Raw genomic sequence first — 18,080 nt, 5'->3', positions numbered from 1 at the left:
ATGCAGAACAATGATGTTGTTTTTGCTTTATGTGACTGTGGGGGCTCCTGCTGTTGGCCACGAACTGGATTTCGGCAGCTCCCCACTAGCGGCAGAAAGGCTTGTCGACCTGGCAACCACGCATCTCAGCCCTATCACGATCGATCTCCACATCGTGATCCTCCTTCCATCCTCTTTCACAGCAGCGCCTTCACAGCAGCGCCTTCTGCAACATTTGCGGCTATCATGTCGGGTTCTCCTTTTGATCCAGAGTTCCCGTGCTCCTTGTGATTTTCCTTGCTTGCTACGCTTCTTGATTATACCTGCTAAACGACATATAGAATCATCTCTGTTCCGCTTCCCACACACCGATTAGCATCCTCCGCACTCCGCGCACTCAGCGTAGACGCCGAACTTTCGCCTCTCGTCCACCGTTCTTTCTCTCTCGCATGCCCATATGCTTTCTACGGCCTCGCCACCAACGGCTCAACGAGCGCAGATGCAGGAGTTCGCTTAAACGGCGATGCAGCCTTGGCCATGGGAGCACAATTTGTAGGAGATGAGGAATTGACAGTTCTGCGCACAGAGTACAAGGCCACAACCAACCGCATGCTGCGAGTGGCTGTGAACGGATTTATGGAAAGTCTCGGAGTCGTATTGGGGGTCATGGAAGAGCTCGATGTTGATGTGTTGGCCGAAGAAGTTCAGTGATTGACTGCTCTCTGGACAATAAAAAGAACGAAGCCGGATGGCAAATGAGAGCCCGCGGCCCAGTGAACGCGCGAATGAGCAGAAAGGAGATGGTGGGGAATAGCGAGGCGCCGCTGAAGGCTGGCATAAATGGCCTAGTCCATGAGGCTTCCATAGGTATTTGAAGAGGGTTCGGCTGAGTCGAAATGATGCTGACGTCCAGGCAGTGACGTGTTCTCGAGAGGTTGGGGTATTTGGGAGATTGCTATAGAGCAGATGGTTCGACAGACTCAGTGCGAGACTCGAATCTAAGACTTTCACACACCTTCCTGCTGTTCATCGAAAAGTGGTAAATGATACTGGCTGTGGAGCCCCATCGCTTGGTCTCTGGATGTTATCTCTCCTACTTGCTGAATTGCTTGTAGCCTCTCAAATGGATTCATCGTGGCGTGTTTCCTGAGCATAAAGACGTTGCCATATTTGCCTTTACAAGCGGTACCCGGGTCTTTGCCTTCACTTTCCTCCCTGATTATTGGTACCGAGCCTTGAGACTGGAGCTGCTGGTTTCTGTACTTAACGTCGTCAGCGAATGGTTTGCTCGCAGATATTGGTTCGGTTTTCATTTCGGGTTTTTGTTCTGGGGTTGCCCCGTGCCTTTGATAGTCGTTGCCTGGGCCAAGGGAGAAGTGTCGCTTTATTGTGATTGGACCTGGTGCGTCTTGCGCCTCTGGTTGTAAAATCACTTGACGAGAAGGTTTTTGTTCCTGGGATGTGAATCTGACCGTGAATCTAGTACCGTCGTCTGTCTTACCCTTATTGCGATTGTTCACTGCTTTTTTCGCTGCTTTTTTCGCAATCTTCCTCGCGACGTTTTCGGAAATCTTTGGGTATCGCTCACTTTGAAATTTCGCCTCCGCAATTCTTCTACTATTCAACTTAGCTTGCATAAACCCTGGTCCTATTAATCGTTGAACTTCTTGTTTCTGATCGCGTAGTTTGGGAACTTTCTGGACCAGTGCGGTATTATATTTGCTTGTACTGGTTGGCGTCGACGGCTCTTGTGGCATCAGATCTTGTAGACGCACATTGGGAGCCTGAAGTTCTTCCCCCTTGACTTCGCCGCTGACTGGGACTTTCGAAGCTTGCCCTCGTATCGAGAGGAGCGTGTAAGGAGCATCCAGTTTCGTGGTTACTGTGTTCTTGCGGCGGACTTCATAGGCTTGTCTATACAATTCGGTCTTCAGATACTGCATCCTGTTCGCGGTGATATTCGTATTGATGAACGAAGTCTGCAGTAATTGTTAGTACTAAAGTGATGTCATGGGACTAGTCCTGTCACCTCTAAGCTCATGCCTTGCTCCGAGAGCATGCCAAAATGATTTTCCTCCACCGTTAATTCAGATTGAGCGTGGGCCTCAACCTCGGTAGTGTCAAGTACTGGCATGGCATCCATGGTCGACGGCAGAGAGCCAAAGATGAGAGTCGCAGCAGCAGCTTGATTGCTGTTCGAGAACACAGGTGTATCAAGGTTAGCAGGATCAGCATCTGAAAGCGACTTGTACACATAGAACGTAATGGTATCTCCCGGCTTTGCAACTTCTCCGAGAGCTTCACGTTTTCTCGTTTCAACGTCCTGATCGTCTCCAAACGATGGCTCAAGTGCTCGATGATGGTGGCTGTAATCTGAGTCTGGATCCAAGGCCAAAAGACCGTGCTTCTCACCCCAACCACCTCCGCCACTGAGCACTTTGTGAAGTCGACCTCCGGACAGGACGGCATACTGGATTCTTTCACGCACGGTGCCTTGAATTTGAGCAGCCCGGTCCAACGCGGCATACCTTTGAGGTCTAATGAGCGCCCAGACACCAGCTTGCTGAGCGGGTATCTGGCCTTGCTGGATGGCAGTGGATATCGCTCTTTCCAATTCTTCTGATGCAGGCGCAGCTTCGGCCAAGGCATCGCCCCCACTGATCTTGCGAACAATGTTACCGACAGCAGCTGTAATGGTCCTAGCTGGAGTAATGGGCATCAGAAGCGAATGTACGAGATGGTCAAGTTGGAGTCGCATGCCCTCATCTGCAAAGACAGCGCCCATTTGAACGATCTGCTGTGGTAACCAGGTCTTCTTACTGCACACATGTTCCGAGATAGATTCTTCGCTGCGTTGTACATTCCACCTTTGTGAGAAGAGAGTGGACGTTTTCCCATTCTGGAAAAGAGTGTTAGTCACAGGCAATTGTAATATCCGCTTTACCAAAGGCTGGGAGGCTGAGTTTTCAGAGAGTTGGGTGCGCACGCCAGGGCTCGGAGGAAGTGAGAAGGACAATGTACACCGTTGCTGGATCGTCATCGTTTCTCGTTCATCGAACATATCCTTGGGTGACCAAAGATCAGGGGCGGCAGTTTCGGAATCAAGTACGGCCACAGAGATTCCTTCGAATCCACGTTCCATTCGAGTTTTAGGTACAGAATCCACATCTGCAGAATGGCTACCTCGTAGTCTGTAAGGTGCGGTTGACCATGTTTGCGGTATTCCGTCGATTACCGCAGCCAAGAGGTCAAAATCTTGCCAGGGCTTTGTCGTCTCGACCGCCAGGCGTAGAAGGGAGGGGATGAATGTACTATCATCATCTAATAGCCGAATGTGAGCTGGAGTAACCAGAAGTACAACGAGTGGCGTTTTTCCGAAAGGGATTTTGGCTTTTCGGAGTTTCAAAGAGCCAATATTCGAAGCCTGGAGACATCAGAAAGACTTCAATCAGATCAAAGCATGATGAGATTGAGCAAGTAAGTCCATGAGACCTACAATTACTGACGAAGAAGGTGACAGCAAAGACCAGCATGTGGATGCTGGACCATTACTGATATCCTGAAGTATCGTGCCTCTTCTAGAGTTCGAGGAGAGAAATGCATAGCCATGTCTGCGAGGGATCGAATTTGAATAGAAGGGATTCCGCTTTCGGGCTGAAAGCCCACATGAAAATATGGGAAGCCTCCAGCCGATTGCGTTGGATTGCACTATCATATCAGGCTTGCATCTTTCGTGCAGTCTACCCTTGCCCGCATACGAGTCTGATTCCGACACGACAATTGTTCCTTGTCAACTCTGTTGCACCCTTTCCATGTCTGATGGGGGTTTGAGAGTGCAAAGGACTTGGCACTGGATTTGGGTTACCGTGATATAGTACGGAGGTTGGCCTGAACGATCCTGACAGCAGCCCTAACCCTACTTTGGGAAGACGGCCCTTTCGCGGAGGACATGTCGGGCCTAATACTTTAGTAATAGCCTAAAGTATAGGGCGCAATTTCAACCCACTTCCATCTAAGCGCATTATCCCCGAAATCTTTTAAACCTTCTATTCAGTTGGGGCGTTACTTGGCGCAGGAGTCTTGGCGTTTAGGACTTTGCGAGCCGACCTCCGTACTCTCAGACTCTCAGTCTACGGTGGCCAGCGCCCAGCATGGTGATATCGAGGTACAACTACCTAGCCCTGTTCCGTGAGAGACTCTTCTCCTTGCACCAGTTGTGAAATTGCGAATGCTGCCAGAACAGGGGCTCAACGAGTCTGACTCGCAGTTTGAATCTGAGTGTCTATTCCGTCGGCAAAACGATAGGTCAGGCAAAGTGAAAAGAAAGACATTATTACTCATACTGCATGCGAAAGAGCGACATACGGGTAGGAGTACAGATTGATTGATGGGTGAGAGTGAGACATCTCGCCGCACATGGTGGGTACCTACTACCTTAAGCTACTTTATTACCTACACTTGGCCCCACGGGATAGGAGCCGCGTTCAATCCTTTGATCGGCACATCTGCATATATCTGCATCGCCAATTGGTCGCTAAATGCCCAATTCTGCTATGACCGTCAGCAGTAGCTAGTAGGTAGTACCTACTACCTTACTACTCTATCCGTAAATACGGTAGAGAGGAATCGTCGAAACACGGAAATTATTCCAGACGTGGCTTGCCGAGCTCCGCTAAAATTTGATAAGATGTAAGATTGCCATGTGAAAGAAAAGAAAAGAAAAGAAAAGAAAAGAAAAGAACTTAAAGCTTCGTGAAGATGCCCAAGCTACTGTTGTTGTTTGAATAATTGGCCACGGTGCACCAAATCAACAATGTACAAATAGAGCGTTATGCAGACATCCGGCCTGTTACTCAATTCTGCAGGTGGACATGCTTGAACCAACGGGATTCCTGGCGAAATCGGACTGGCCAGTAGCACGAGTCCATCAGGGTTTTTGGAATGCTCCGATCTCTCGTGCGTGAGGAGCTGGTGGAGCGACGCTGCAAGCCACGCACCATGTGACCAAGTGACCATATAGCTAAGTAGAAAAGTAGGGAATACAGTACCGTACTTTCAAGAGTAGTAATCGGAGACATAATCATTCATATGCAGCAGTTCATCTCTACTTCATGCACATGAAATTGCGTCAATTAAGAAATGTATCTAGGTATAATCTGTATGATTATCTGTCTCCTCTGTATGATTATCGAGATCAAAGCATAAGCATAATTGATGAATGAGAATCCGCCAAGACTCAATTTCCAACTAGAACATCCTCCTGCTCTACTCACCATCCACCCCTCTCTCCATCCACCATTATCATCATCACCACTTGATCTACGATCACTTGGCTTCATACACCGTCAGAGTTGACTCTGCTCGGTATTGAGGCCGTCCATTCCTTTTTGAATCAGCTTTTTCTCTCCCCCGGTCGCTTTGTACACTCCTTCCAACGTACGTATCCAAGTCTCTTTTGCCTGTCAACTGAAGTCAAGAGTCACAGAAGCCAACCGTCTCTGACTTGCTGTCCAGATACTTACACACGCTCTTCAGCATACCTTCCAAACCTATCTTGCCGAACCAATCTAGCCAACCGCATCATACCCTCGGTCCCAAACACTCCTTGCCCATCTACACCATCCATCTACTACCCAGCTACCATTCCGCAACTCCCCCACAATCCTTTACAAGAGACCTACCCGATCTGTCCCATACCTGATGTGACGGTCACAGCATTGCTTCTGATAAATTTACAACTAGCCAAAGAAAATGGCCGAGGTGTTGCCTACGCAACCTCACCTTGGCATGGACATAGCCAAGGGCAGAGACACTTCGGGGCCATTACCAAACCCTTGTTTCGTATTTCCCATGCAACCTGAGATTACCAGTGAAGCCAGCTCTCACGCGAGAATCCCCTCGAATGCGGATGCTACTGGGTCTCGACGTTCGCCAGGTCGTTCAAGACCTCAACGCATATCAATCAACAAGCTGCCAGCATTCGATTTCAGTCCTGCTGTGTCAAGTCCAAACGATCGTACTCCAAGTCCAGCACGGTCTCCGACGAGAAGAACCCCTCCTATCCACCATGGACATCGGAGAAATAACAGCGAGTACGTTGGTGGCGATGTTACAAATGGTGGACCGGTGCTGGTAAGCGCGAGTCCCACAAAAAGTGAACAGCCTAGTGAAAGCAATACTTCGGGTGATGGCGGTGCAACTGGTGGCCCTTCAGCTGTGGGTACGACCTCTACGGAAAAAGAGGGATTATCGCATCCGCCGCCTGGGGCCCGACTCGGCCCTCCCACGAGCAGGCGTGGTCATGCTCATCGGCGCTCTGGTGCGATATCAAGTCACGATCTCTCGATGATTCTGAAACCTGCGTCTGAGATGAAAGGTGGCAGCGCACCAACAACACCTTCAGATTCTATGTTCCAGCGACCTCTTCCTCCGGAACTTGACAGATCCATTTCCCAGCCCGAACCTACGACCTCTACCCAGGAATCACTAGTTTCAGCATCACAAGATGAGCAATCACCCGATGCTGGACTGCCACGTTCTTCTCGAGTGGGGTTCTCCGATGTCTTAGAGTTTATTCCACGGCCATTGTCAACGATCTCTTCTGAGACGTCAAGCAGCATGTCAACTGTTCGCGCCAGCCATTCGGTCTCCAACAGTATCACGTCCGTGATCAGTGGAGGCAACTCGTCAAGTCCCCAGTCCACCATCGGTGCGAGGTCTGGCCGCAGACCCACACTAGAGCAAGATCTGTCTAGAGTCAGACCAGATACTGCTGGCAATTCTCCCCCTCGTGCATCCCATGACTGGCAATGGGACTTCTCGGGATTGGACTCTTCGGTGAAGCGCCCCTCTTCAGCACCTGCTGGGGGCTCTCCTTCTAAAGGCGCAAACGAGTCTTCCGGTCCCTTAATTGTGGAGACTCACCGCCAAGCCGCCAATGATCCGTTCGCGACATCTCCAGTTTCAATGTCTCCTGAAATGTCCTATAAGACCACTTCCTCTCCGACATCAAGAGCCGCCAACTTTCAAGCTCAAAGGCGGCGTCCATTTTCGCCAACCATGAGACCAAGGACGTCCCCCGAACCCAAAGTAACTAAGAGACAGCGGAAAGGAAGATCATGGGCTGGTCTCCTCTCTCGCAAGGCAAAGCACCATGATCCCAGAGCAGACTTCGTCAATTGTCGCTCACCCACGCCTCCCCTACGACAACATACACCAGAAGCCGAGTTCTCGCTCGATGACGTGTCTTTCGACGAAGATACCACTTGCATAATTGAAACCGCATCTTCCGAAGCCTCTAAGCTGCCAAGAATACAGACCAATTACGCTGCTTGGAAACCCCGAGAGACGAGTCCACTTTCAGAGACAGATTCCTCAGCCTCCATGCTTGATATCGACGCCGCTCTCGAATCTTTTGATTCTCCGAGCACAGGACCTGCCTTCGAAGATGTCATCTCCGGAGGTGTTTCAGGTTCAAAGCGTCGGATGCACAGCAGTGGGGTCACTGGAGGATTCGCAGGCCCAGGAATGCACTACCATCGTCGAGCTGAGAGTGCCCCTGAAATGGAGACCATCGATCGCTCCAAATTTGGGTTTCCACGTCTTGGTAGCAATCCCACCATGGCCATAGAGGAAGAAGAGGAAGAAGATGACGAAGAGGAGTCAACTTCGAAGCCGACGAACGTATCCGCAAAATCAGATCAAGAGGAGCTGCAAGACGATCAGGCTCCGGGCCTCGGTGTCAACATTGTGGAAGCGGAAAGCAATACTGATCGACCAATGCAGCGAGGCACGCGGCGACCCTCCAAGACATTTGCTGAGAATGATAATTCAGCTACTAGGTCAATCAATAAGCTAGACATCCCTGAGGAGTTTAGTCTGGTTGAGATTGTCGGCGCGGACGAAGAGCCTCGGTTTTCTGTTATCACCAAGTCGTCAGACGAGTCCACAATTACTCCAACATTGTCTCACGATCCATTAGACACACACCCTGTTACTGCACCTCTCGATTTCGCCATGCCGACGCCCGCTTTGACCTATGACGGAACACCAGAAACTCCATCTGCTGTGTCTTCCCCTGACTTCTCCAGGACCTCCTTTGACATGCCTCGCATGCATACCGCCTCTTCCTCCATCACCGATAGAGCAACGCTTAATTCATCTCGGGCCGGAGATCATGTTCTGACCTTGCACAGCTCCCTCGACGACGTGCCCTCGCTTACAAGTAGCGCCTCCACAATGGCAAGTGGTCACCCGCCTCGAATTTCGAGCAGCGCAAATACCTGCTCGTCGGCTGATCGCTCGGGCTCGTTCTCGGCTCCGGTTCCTGCACGTACGCGACCCGTATCGGCAGGCAAGCGCAATAGTCTTGCCAGTCTTACTCGATTGGTCGGTGGAGGCTCGTACAATAGAAGCAAATTGAACATCGAGGAATGTGTTCAGCCTGATAGTCCAGAGAAAACGGAAAAGAAGAAAGGGAACCGGATCAGTCGGTTGATGAAGTTCTGGAAGTCAAAGGAGAAGGCATCGTCTTCATAAAATACATTCTTCCTCGCGGCGCTCCGTCTTCCATGGAAGCGATGATTTGGCGTTTGAGCGATGGTTAGGTTGAGTTGGGAATACGGGTCAGATATCATGGAGCAGCTTGCACGCTTGCATTCCTGCCAGGACATTTACGGAGTTCTTCCTTTCTTCATTCATTCAATTGACGAGACGACAATATCAAAAACATCACTCAGCGGCATCATACTACCAACAACTCAACTTCTCTTGCGTATCGACAAGCTACACCTTCCTCGTTGGCTGTACTAAAGACGTGGCTCAGTATGGGCCCCTAGGTTCTATTCGACTAAGCAAGGACAACCAAAACATTCTACATCATCACCAACAGCAACAAAACCTTTATCTCTCCTCCACCCACTAAGAATTCTTGCAGCGCGTAAGCGCTACCATTAGCTCTCCGCCCGAAAGAGACGACACGAATGATTTGGATTAGATGCTCGGAGTTTCTCTTCTTGAGGATGTAGCTGTTGCTGAGGAGCGTTGTTAGGGAGGGAATTTTCCTAAATCAGAAAAGAGATGTATATGCCGGCGGATCCATTTAGCTTCAGTGAGCATAAGTAGCAATTCAATTCAATGATATCAGCGAAAACACGTGTCAGGCAAGACCACTGTCAAACCTTTCTCTTTATATCTCGTAGCTGAAGACCGGTACCAGTACCAGTGTCTAATTCTCATGTATTTGTATGCAGCCGTAGCTCTATAATATTTATAGACCTTTCGCTTAAACCGATAATGCCGCTCAGTAAACAATCATACACTCACTCATCATACACTCGTACCAATCATGAAAGTCATACCACCTGACATCAATCTACAGTCTCACCATCTTTCCTCCTCCCCATCAGCCCCGACGGACTAGCACAACCACTCCCCTCCTCACTAGCCCCTAGTCCACTATCCAAAGTTCCAGTTGCGCTCAGACTCTCGATTGGGTCGGCATCGATATCCCACTCTTCTTCTTTCTCTTCCTCCTCATCCTCCTCGTCGGTTCCATCTTCCTCTCCTTCCTCCTCATCGACGATATCATCAGCCAACCTCCCTCCACCCCTTCTACGAACGTCCGGCTCTTTGCCCCCGAAAGAGCGCTGTACAGCTCCTCGCGTATTCCAGCGCAAAGCTCGGCGCACACTTTCGAACCATTCACCGCCTGTTCCACCCTCGCCTACGACGGTGGGAAAGGGATACCGTCCAGCCTCCACGCGCACTTCGTCGCCTCGGCGGAGTTCTACGCGTCCTTTGCCGTCGAAAGAGGCGTATGCTGTGGACCTGCTGCCCTTGGGTACACAGATGCGTAGGCATAGCGTATCCGAGAGAACCATAGGTCTAAATGAGAGGGTGTGGGGGCAAATGGGCGTCAAGAGGATACCGGGTATTGAAGGATGAGTAAGAGGTCCGCCTGCCGATAGAGAGTATGCTGTACTGCCTGTCGGGGTGCTTATGATACAACCGTCGGCTTGGATGATGGTGAGGAGGTGGGTATCGCCGTAGAGTTCGAGATTTGAGACGTAGGGCGAGGGGCCGCGATCGATCACCAATTCGTTTAGGACTTCGGATTGGGAATCTTCTATCAACTCTGGTGTAGCCATCTTGGGAAGGCTGGATGTGCTAGGACGGCGCTTGTTGTTTGCTGCGCGATAGACAGTACAGGTGAAGCGCATGCGCATGTTAACTCTCATGCCGGAGCCTTCCATGATCCGGTCCAGGGTAGATCTGTAGGTGTCGAAAGGAAAATTCGTAAGGAAACCGAGGGAGCCGAGGGCAAAAGAGAGGATTGGCGGAACTATTCGCTGGAACAACCGGGAGGTGAACAGCACTGTGCCGTCTCCGCCGAGCGTGAGGACTAGGTCGAATTTTTCGGGAAAATCCCAGCATACGTCGGGCGTCCAGTAGCGGAGCATATCTGAATACCGAGGATTGGAGGCCAGAAGGCCTGCAGCATCAAAGCGGGTGGAGGTGCGGAGTTTGGCATCAACGTAGACAGTGACGCCGAGGTCTGAGTTGTAGCGGGGTGTTTTGAGAAGGAATTCGGTGAGCTCGCGAGTGAGGTATACCAGCTTGTTGTCTCTGGCTTTTGTAATGATCATGATGGTTCGGACAGCACGCTTGATGGGTCGGCGCTGGAGCTGTTTCGATATCTCTCGGACACTGGTCGCTGTTTGCATGAGGCGTGAGTGGGACATGCCATCGTCTTCTGCAGATATCTCCTCCAGTACTCGCTCAATGTTGACGGCATCGTCGAACCGTTGGTGGAAGAAACATGGCGACTGTGCAAACCGAGTTCCGAAGGACGCTCTTGGATTACTTCCCAGACCTGACATGGAAGCAGCAAGGTTCTGCTGGACAGCACTGTCATTGTGGGCGGATGGATCCTTTGACGTTCTTGAAGCCAGAGCTTTGAGCATTGTCTGGTTTGGCGTAAGCCCTGGAGGAAAGGTCCCTTTACGTTGATTCATGGAGGCCCACGAAGCGTGAAGGGGATGTGAAGGGGATGTACCCATAGGTACTGCAAGATCGAGCGGAGAATCACCGATATGTGTAGAGGCGTTTGACAGACTGCTCAATGGTTCCGTGATGTCCTCTTGGCTTACGTGTCTCCTATCATCGGTGTTCAGTGGATCGAGGTACAACTGATAGTCGCGCAGGAGCGTGCTACCGAATGTTGAGCACGGCGGTGACTTTGCCTTGCATGTACCCTCGCCTGGAGAACCAGAAGATCTGTCAGACGCCCTTGAAGGCATCTGGGTCATGGCTGTCCCGTTCGAATTCGCTCGCGGCGTCGCAGGGTTCTGCATCCTGTCAGATCCCCGAGTATCCGTATAAGTGTCACGATTGGAGAAAGGCACAAGGTTGAAAGACGAGAGGCCAAGCCTGCCTCTCACTTTGGAAAGCAAAGTGGCCAGCAAATGGCGAATGGAACAGTTGAAGGAGCAACATAGAGATGAACGACGAGAGATGTTTGATGGTGTAGGAATGCATGATGATTGATCACTCGGAGATGGATCCGGCAGCCCAGGAAAAGAAAAAAAAAGGAAGATCGGGGCCGGGCCTCGGGCAAACGCCTGTCAACGTCGCCCGGCAGACACGACCTTTGATGGGAATTCAATGGCAATGAAGGACTCTGACTTGACTTGACTTGACTTGACACCAATGTAGAGAGAGTACCTTATATCAACGCTTCGGCCAGGTCAAGAGGGTCTAACTATTTGTACAAATTACGAGTTCTAATTGAGCGGAGGACTGCATACGAGTACTTTAAGCGCATTCACCACCAAAAGCACCTACATGATGACCAAGATGACCAAGACACCAACGCTTGTGACAGTGTCCTGACTCCTACCAATCCACGATAAAGATGCGTCTTTGAAGCAATGTACTTGCACTGGTTTTGCTGGCGTCTTGTGAGCGAAAGCTTCCGCAACCCCCAAATTGGCTCCAATTCAACGCCATTTCTGGGGCCCGAGATAATGCTGCATGCGTATGGAAGGTCCAAACTAAAACGATATCACCAAGGCGATCAGGTTTGATCGATGCCTCTGGTGCCGGTCCAGATCTGATAGATAGATCGCTATCTCTGTGTCTCTTCCTGCGTATAATTCGCCCACGCTCTTCGACGTCTTTGTCATTATTGCATTTCAATGATTGGCTCTCCGACCTTGAGATTTGTGGTCGTCTTAGGATCCACCACAGTTTCATAAGAGCTTCCATTCATCAATCGATATCTTTGTTCTAGTCTTCAGCCCATACTCTCCTTCCATCTTTGCGACTTGGCGATCTTTCTTTCGACGGCGTCTTTCAGGACATTTTCCAGGTTTGAGACATCTTCCGAGTTCATGCTCATGTCTTCGCTTTCGTTTTCGCCTTTATATTCCTCTTCTCCGTGACAGATCAACTTAGCTTTCTGGTAGACTTCTTCCCACGTGTCCATCGTAAAGTCTCCCTCGCTTTCTACGACCAGTAATTCCCCATGTGACGAAAACGCGAGGACATGAATGGAAGATGCCAGCTTTATCTGTTGCACCGAGGGGTCAGGTATCAGTGTATCCTTTGAGTTGACAGCAACGAGCGTTGCTGTCAATGTCATCGAAAGGGGTATGGAGGTCGAGATCAGAGCCAAGATCGAGGCCTGCAAGAGAGCGGGTAGGACTGGGAGATTCTGGATCTTTTTGTTAGATCGAGCAAGCACCTTACATATGCTTAGAGCCTACAGAAGCAGCTTGGGGCAGATTGCCAGTGACAGAGCCATCTTCTGGGCTGGTAACGATTTGAAGCGTGAATTGGATCAGACTGCGTGGGTGTGCTGAGACTAGTATGACACGGCGGAGGGTGTTTTGAATAATGGATTCGAGATGCCTTTCTCGTAACCCTAGATCTGTATCAGCAAATATTTCCCTTATGGGACTGCGACCCGATACTTACCACCTACACCGGCAGCTGGCCTTACCGCAATGTCAACAGCTGCTTCTTCGGGCAACTCATCTCTTCTCTGCACCTCAATGGGGCCATTGACGGCAGCGATCACGGAGTAGCCGGCTTTTGAGTATTTTGCAGAGCCATCTGCGCGGTACAGTGGGGACAACGTAATGTTTGCCATTAAAGGTTGGGAAACGTTGTCTTTGTGTGTGGAGTCACAAATTTGCTCCTCGTTGAAAAAAATTCACTGTAGCTACCCAGCGCTCAGATCCCAACCCTAAGTTCTGGTGACTCTGACAAGATGATTTGCTTTCCTATGTTTACAACGCAAATGATCCACTTCAGTAGGCAAAAAAAAGCTTGGACATGCCTTCAACGATCGGCACGGAACACGTGCCCAATCCAATAAGCACAGATGGCCAAAGAAAGCTCCCGCGTCTCATTCCCCGCAAGAAAGCTCCTTCGCAGAACGCTCTCCCAGTACCAGGGACACCAAACCTTCCACCTCCATCAGACTCATCCATTCTGATCTTCCAAGAGCCCACCCGACGTATCTTGTCCTCCCACGACCATGGTATCTTCCTCTCATCTCCAACATACTCCCTCATCCTCTCCTTCGTCTTTTCTCTCTCCGAGTCGGCAACAGACAAGAAAATCTCCTCGGTCGATGTTCCGACCACACACCCAAGCATTCATAAGATACTCTCCATACTCGACTCGATCGAGGAAACAATAACTCGGTGTCCGCCTGGCGACCAAGGTGGTTCGCGCTTCGGCAACCCTGCCTTTCGTGATTTCATAGACAGCATCTCAAGCCAGAGCCAGTCCTGGCATCAACGCCTTGGTTTGCACTCTCAGTCGTCGATCGAAGAAGCCTCGATTTACCTTTATCACTCTTTTGGAAACAGACAACGCATAGATTATGGATCCGGCCATGAGCTCAACTTCGTTATGTGGCTTCTCTGCCTCAACCGACTCTCGCTGCTCCCCACATCCACATTTTCAGCGCTCACTTTGGCTGTCTTCCCTCGCTACATCAAAACTCTGCGGAGGTTACAGAGCACTTATTACCTCGAGCCCGCCGGCTCGCACGGTGTCTGGGGTCTCGACGACTACCACTTCCTCCCCTTCCTCTTTGGCGCATCGCAGCTGCTACATCATCCTTACATAAGACCGCTGAGTATTCATAATGAAATCATGCTCGAAGAAGAGGGCGGTGAGTACCTTTACCTAGACATGGTCCGCTTCACCATGGCCTCGAAAACCGTCAAAGGCCTCAAATGGACACAGCCAATGCTCGACGACATCTCAGCCGCTAAGAATTGGGAGAAAGTGGAACAAGGCATGCGCCGCATGTTTGTGAAAGAAGTATTGGGGAAGTTGCCTGTTATGCAGCATTTCCTATTTGGCAGTCTGGTGCCTGCAGAGGGCATGAGTAGGGAGGAAGACGCGGGAGTCGCACCTGAGAGTGAGGAGAAGGAAGGTGGAGAACTGACGGTGGGCGAGAATGGAGTGGGGCATGTGCATAGAGATGATGCTTGGGGTGATTGCTGTGGGATTAAGATTCCGAGCACTGTTGCTGCGGCGCAGGAGGCCAAGAAAAGAGGGGAGGGGGATGGGCTGAGGAGGGTACCGTTTGACTGATTCGGGAGACTGTACTCTGGAGTTGCCATTTGAAAAATCAGCATAAGCAATTCCACGATGTTCTAGCACTTCAAGATCCCCAATCGCCGCAGAGGTATCTCCGAGTCACAAGATCCAAATACTGCATTCGCTAAAAACAACGACAGGCTTCTCCCATCTCGGCTCACTTTCTACACGCTAAGTACTGTCCGTGCGGAAAGTGGACATGGAAACTGCAAAATGGCATAGTCTCATTGATACATTCACATACAGTAATTTCAAATAGCAAAGCGGCCGTTCCCAAGGATATCTCACCCAGAAAGCAGGGGTGGCCATCTGATCACCAGCGAAGGAGCATTTACTTACCCCTGACAAAAGACTCAACTCATGAAGTACGTTTTCCTTCAGATACTCAAACACCGGCCGCAAGGCCGAAAAAGGCAACGGACTAAGTTCTTCAAGTCTGAAATACATCTGGCTCGAAGAATCTTATGCATATACCACAGCCAGCACACTGTGAAGATGAATCTTGCGATCGAGTACCACCCCCAGCCGTCGTCCTGAACCGTTGTCCCCTCCTGACCTCTCGTGCGATCACAAATGGATCCCTCGGCTTTATCGTTAGCTACGAAAGTTCTCTGGTAACCCCAAATGACAAAATCCTTGAATTGGATCGCTGGTGCTTCCACGGCAATGCAGAGGAACCACATGCCGAATCGATCCTGGAATATGGCTCGGCCTGTAGAGTAAGACGTAGGTGGTCAGTGCGTGGAGAAAGGTTAATGAAACCATTGTAAAGCAGAGTGTCGTGTATGAAGATAGCGGTGTCACACATTCGATAACGAGGAGTTCGACGAGCGCATTGCTGTAGCCGAGGAAAAGCTTGCGAGGGAGGACAGGCCAGACCGTATTCCAGAATTTGCGAATACCGGTTGAGTCTTCGATGAGGCCGAGAAGAGGGGGGGGGGGCTAGTCCTGTTAGTGGTAGTTGATCAGAGGAAATCTGACCATTTAAGAAGGGTAAGAGGTGATTTGGGAGGCAAGCCTTTAGTAGGCTCAGGCCTTCTAGTACCGCCACTATCGCCATCTGCATGTAAACATAGCTCACCTGGAGACAAGTCCGAGCTCGGAGACGGTGAGATACAAAAATAAGCGGGACTAAGAAGTACTGGATCGGGTCATGAGCTCTATATAATCGTTTCTAGGCATGAAGGAAGCCCTCGAAACATAAACATCTTGCGCGTCAGTGGCTAGGTAGCAAATAGCAGGCCTCTCAAAAAGCCCGATCTCGCATGCGAAAGTGTGTACTCCGGCACGCCTCTGACCTGGTAGTTCTACTCAAAACCCGCGGAGACTGCAATATATTGCTGCACACCAGCGAAAGTACTAATGGAGGACATACCCACAGCTTCGACTTTTGGCTTATCTTGACGCCCATATTCTCGCTCTGGGTGGAAAACAGGGGCTTTTCGACCGTGGATAAGTACCAGAGCTATGGGCATGACGTGAGGAAGCAAAGCTGGAGGGACTTGGCGAGGTGGGTGGGTGGAGAGGGTTAGGTATGCTAGTCCCAAGATTAAGGGGACGAAGATGAAGGCTCGGCCTTTTAAGGGAGGGAGAGCGAAAGCGAGGATCTGGACTGTTGGGAGGAGAACAATGGAGAGCATCCTTCACTTTTTTTTTTTATCTGGGAAGGTCTGGTCATGCTGGATGTTGCTCTTCATGATTGGAGCAGGATTTAAGTCAGTGCTGCGAAGTCAGGGGTTTGGAATTTGGAGATCAGGCTTCTTACAGAAAAACAACGGCAGAGGTGCTTAAGATGTATCTGGAAAATTGCGGCTCTTTTCCAGATTGAACTTACTGATCAAGTATTATGCTTGTTGCAGCCTTAGCAGTACCTACGTACAGGCTTATCGACCTTAGCTGGTATGTCCCGCATGAAGTAAAGATCCTAGTACCAGCTAGGTAAATGAGACTCGTCACAGTCGGTCCACAAAAGCGCAGAGGATGATAGCAGGTTATGGTACACAAGTCGGTAGAACTGGGAAAGCGAGACGAAGGTCCTCGTTCAATGGCACACAGTCTGCACAAGGACTTAAAACATAAGCCTGCTCTGGGTTCCCATGGTTTAAAGAATGTGATTTCATCGAACAAGCGTTGTCGTGAGCCTGGTCCTGGAGAGAGTAAATGATTGGAGACCCATAGAACCATAGATGCATGATGGGTTTGTCTTGGTACGATTATTCCTCAAAGTCGTGTGATCAAGAGTTATGTTGTCGAGAGCGAGTGGTGCAAGGGCACCCAAACAGCCGAGGTCCAGCGCCAAGCTTCCCCAGATTCCGACCAAACAAAAGATCGAGCTGAGCTATACATTGAGAGGAAAACATTCCCGCAAAGAACACACCTCCCATCAATCTTGGATCAGTCCACCGACCATCGCTCCCACAATGGCCACCTCCCGCTCCCCCACACCTCCCTCCACCAAACGCCTCCTCCAAGAGCTCAAATCCATCGTCGAAGATCCATCCCCGATCCTCCAATCCCTGAGCCCCGCGTCAGAAGCCGAGATACTGCACTGGGAAGCCGTCATGAAGGGTTTCCCTGGTACAGCTTACGAAGGTAATCTATCTGCACCCACCCATTTTTTCTCCAGCTCCACCACTGAACCACCCCTTCCCCCCCCCGCTAGCCGGTCTCTGGCACCTCGACATCCTCATCCCGCCCTCCTACCCGCTCGCCCCGCCCAAGATCACCTTCACAACTCCCATCTGCCACCCAAACGTGGATTTCAAAACCGGCGAAATCTGCCTCGATCTCCTGAAAACGTCGTGGTCACCTGCGTACACGCTCACATCTACATTGGAGGCTGTACACCAGTTGCTTGCGTATCCGGAGGTGGATAGTCCGTTCAATGTGGATATAGCGACGCTGTTGAAGAGTGGGGATAAGATTGGCGGGGAGAGTTTGGTCCGATTTTGGTGTGCGGAGAGGAGGTGGGGTGGCGGTTAAATAGATGGGGGTAGGGTTCGGTCAAGGAGGGAATAGTGCAAAAGAGGCGGATTGGATTGCGCGGTTTAGCGAATGAGCAAGGTGTTTGGGGACAGCTGGACAAATAGCGCAGAGGCCCAGAATAGGAAGGCCATCAAATTCGATACGTGATGTGAATGCGATAGCCAACTGCACTGAATGCGTCTACATATATTTCTATGTAATCTTAGGCTCTTAACCACCAAGAAAACGCTCGAGTCTCTTCCACCCTTCTCCAAATCCAGTTACTACTTTATTCTCACCCTCACCCTCCTCGTTCCCCTCCGCCTTCCCCTCCCCCCTCTTCATTTCCTTCTGCATTCTCCGCCTCCTCACCCGCCTCCTCACCCCCATCCGAAGGCTAGTCAGGGCGTATCATTGTAGATGTCATCATACGTCTCCGGCACTATGATATAACTTGGATACCCCGGATCGACCTGCGAGCCACTAGCGCATTTCGGAGTCAGCCTTCCGACCCG

The 18,080-nt window shown here is 50.5% G+C and overlaps 8 protein-coding genes across 8 annotated transcripts; 5 read left to right on the top strand and 3 right to left on the bottom strand.

Annotated features, from left to right (window-relative positions):
- Positions 1–225: 225 nt before the first annotated feature.
- On the top strand, positions 226–690 carry HO133_002164 (uncharacterized protein; the record flags this gene model as incomplete). Its single annotated transcript, XM_037293091.1, has 2 exons — positions 226–266; positions 321–690. 2 exons carry the CDS (start codon positions 226–228, stop codon positions 688–690), a joined length of 411 nt encoding a protein of 136 aa, XP_037150744.1.
- A 296-nt stretch (positions 691–986) lies between these two features.
- HO133_002163 (uncharacterized protein) lies at positions 987–3,512 on the bottom strand (the record flags this gene model as incomplete). Its single annotated transcript, XM_037293090.1, has 3 exons — positions 987–1,958; positions 2,009–3,300; positions 3,476–3,512. 3 exons carry the CDS (start codon positions 3,510–3,512, stop codon positions 987–989), a joined length of 2,301 nt encoding a protein of 766 aa, XP_037150743.1.
- Positions 3,513–5,730: 2,218 nt separating this feature from the next.
- HO133_002162 (uncharacterized protein) lies at positions 5,731–8,517 on the top strand (the record flags this gene model as incomplete). Its single annotated transcript, XM_037293089.1, has 1 exon — positions 5,731–8,517. The coding sequence occupies one exon, from the start codon at positions 5,731–5,733 to the stop codon at positions 8,515–8,517; it is 2,787 nt and encodes a 928-aa protein (XP_037150742.1).
- Positions 8,518–9,347: 830 nt separating this feature from the next.
- HO133_002161 (uncharacterized protein) lies at positions 9,348–11,288 on the bottom strand (the record flags this gene model as incomplete). Its single annotated transcript, XM_037293088.1, has 1 exon — positions 9,348–11,288. The coding sequence occupies one exon, from the start codon at positions 11,286–11,288 to the stop codon at positions 9,348–9,350; it is 1,941 nt and encodes a 646-aa protein (XP_037150741.1).
- Positions 11,289–12,274: 986 nt separating this feature from the next.
- Positions 12,275–13,132, bottom strand: HO133_002160 (uncharacterized protein; the record flags this gene model as incomplete). Its single annotated transcript, XM_037293087.1, has 3 exons — positions 12,275–12,694; positions 12,747–12,904; positions 12,958–13,132. The coding sequence occupies 3 exons, from the start codon at positions 13,130–13,132 to the stop codon at positions 12,275–12,277; spliced, it is 753 nt and encodes a 250-aa protein (XP_037150740.1).
- Positions 13,133–13,317: 185 nt separating this feature from the next.
- HO133_002159 (uncharacterized protein) lies at positions 13,318–14,595 on the top strand (the record flags this gene model as incomplete). The annotated part of the gene is made up of 1 exon (XM_037293086.1): positions 13,318–14,595. One exon carries the CDS (start codon positions 13,318–13,320, stop codon positions 14,593–14,595), a length of 1,278 nt encoding a protein of 425 aa, XP_037150739.1.
- A 470-nt stretch (positions 14,596–15,065) lies between these two features.
- On the top strand, positions 15,066–15,510 carry HO133_002158 (uncharacterized protein; the record flags this gene model as incomplete). Its single annotated transcript, XM_037293085.1, has 2 exons — positions 15,066–15,320; positions 15,397–15,510. The coding sequence occupies 2 exons, from the start codon at positions 15,066–15,068 to the stop codon at positions 15,508–15,510; spliced, it is 369 nt and encodes a 122-aa protein (XP_037150738.1).
- A 1,511-nt stretch (positions 15,511–17,021) lies between these two features.
- On the top strand, positions 17,022–17,583 carry HO133_002157 (uncharacterized protein; the record flags this gene model as incomplete). Its single annotated transcript, XM_037293084.1, has 2 exons — positions 17,022–17,193; positions 17,264–17,583. The coding sequence occupies 2 exons, from the start codon at positions 17,022–17,024 to the stop codon at positions 17,581–17,583; spliced, it is 492 nt and encodes a 163-aa protein (XP_037150737.1).
- Positions 17,584–18,080: the final 497 nt, after the last annotated feature.

The sequence above is a fragment of the Letharia lupina genome (genome assembly GCF_014066315.1).
Source record: "Letharia lupina isolate WasteWater1 chromosome Unknown contig_14, whole genome shotgun sequence".
NCBI lineage: Eukaryota > Fungi > Ascomycota > Lecanoromycetes > Lecanorales > Parmeliaceae > Letharia > Letharia lupina.
Note: the sequence above shows the minus strand (reverse complement) of the source record. Positions and strands in the feature narration are given on the sequence as shown.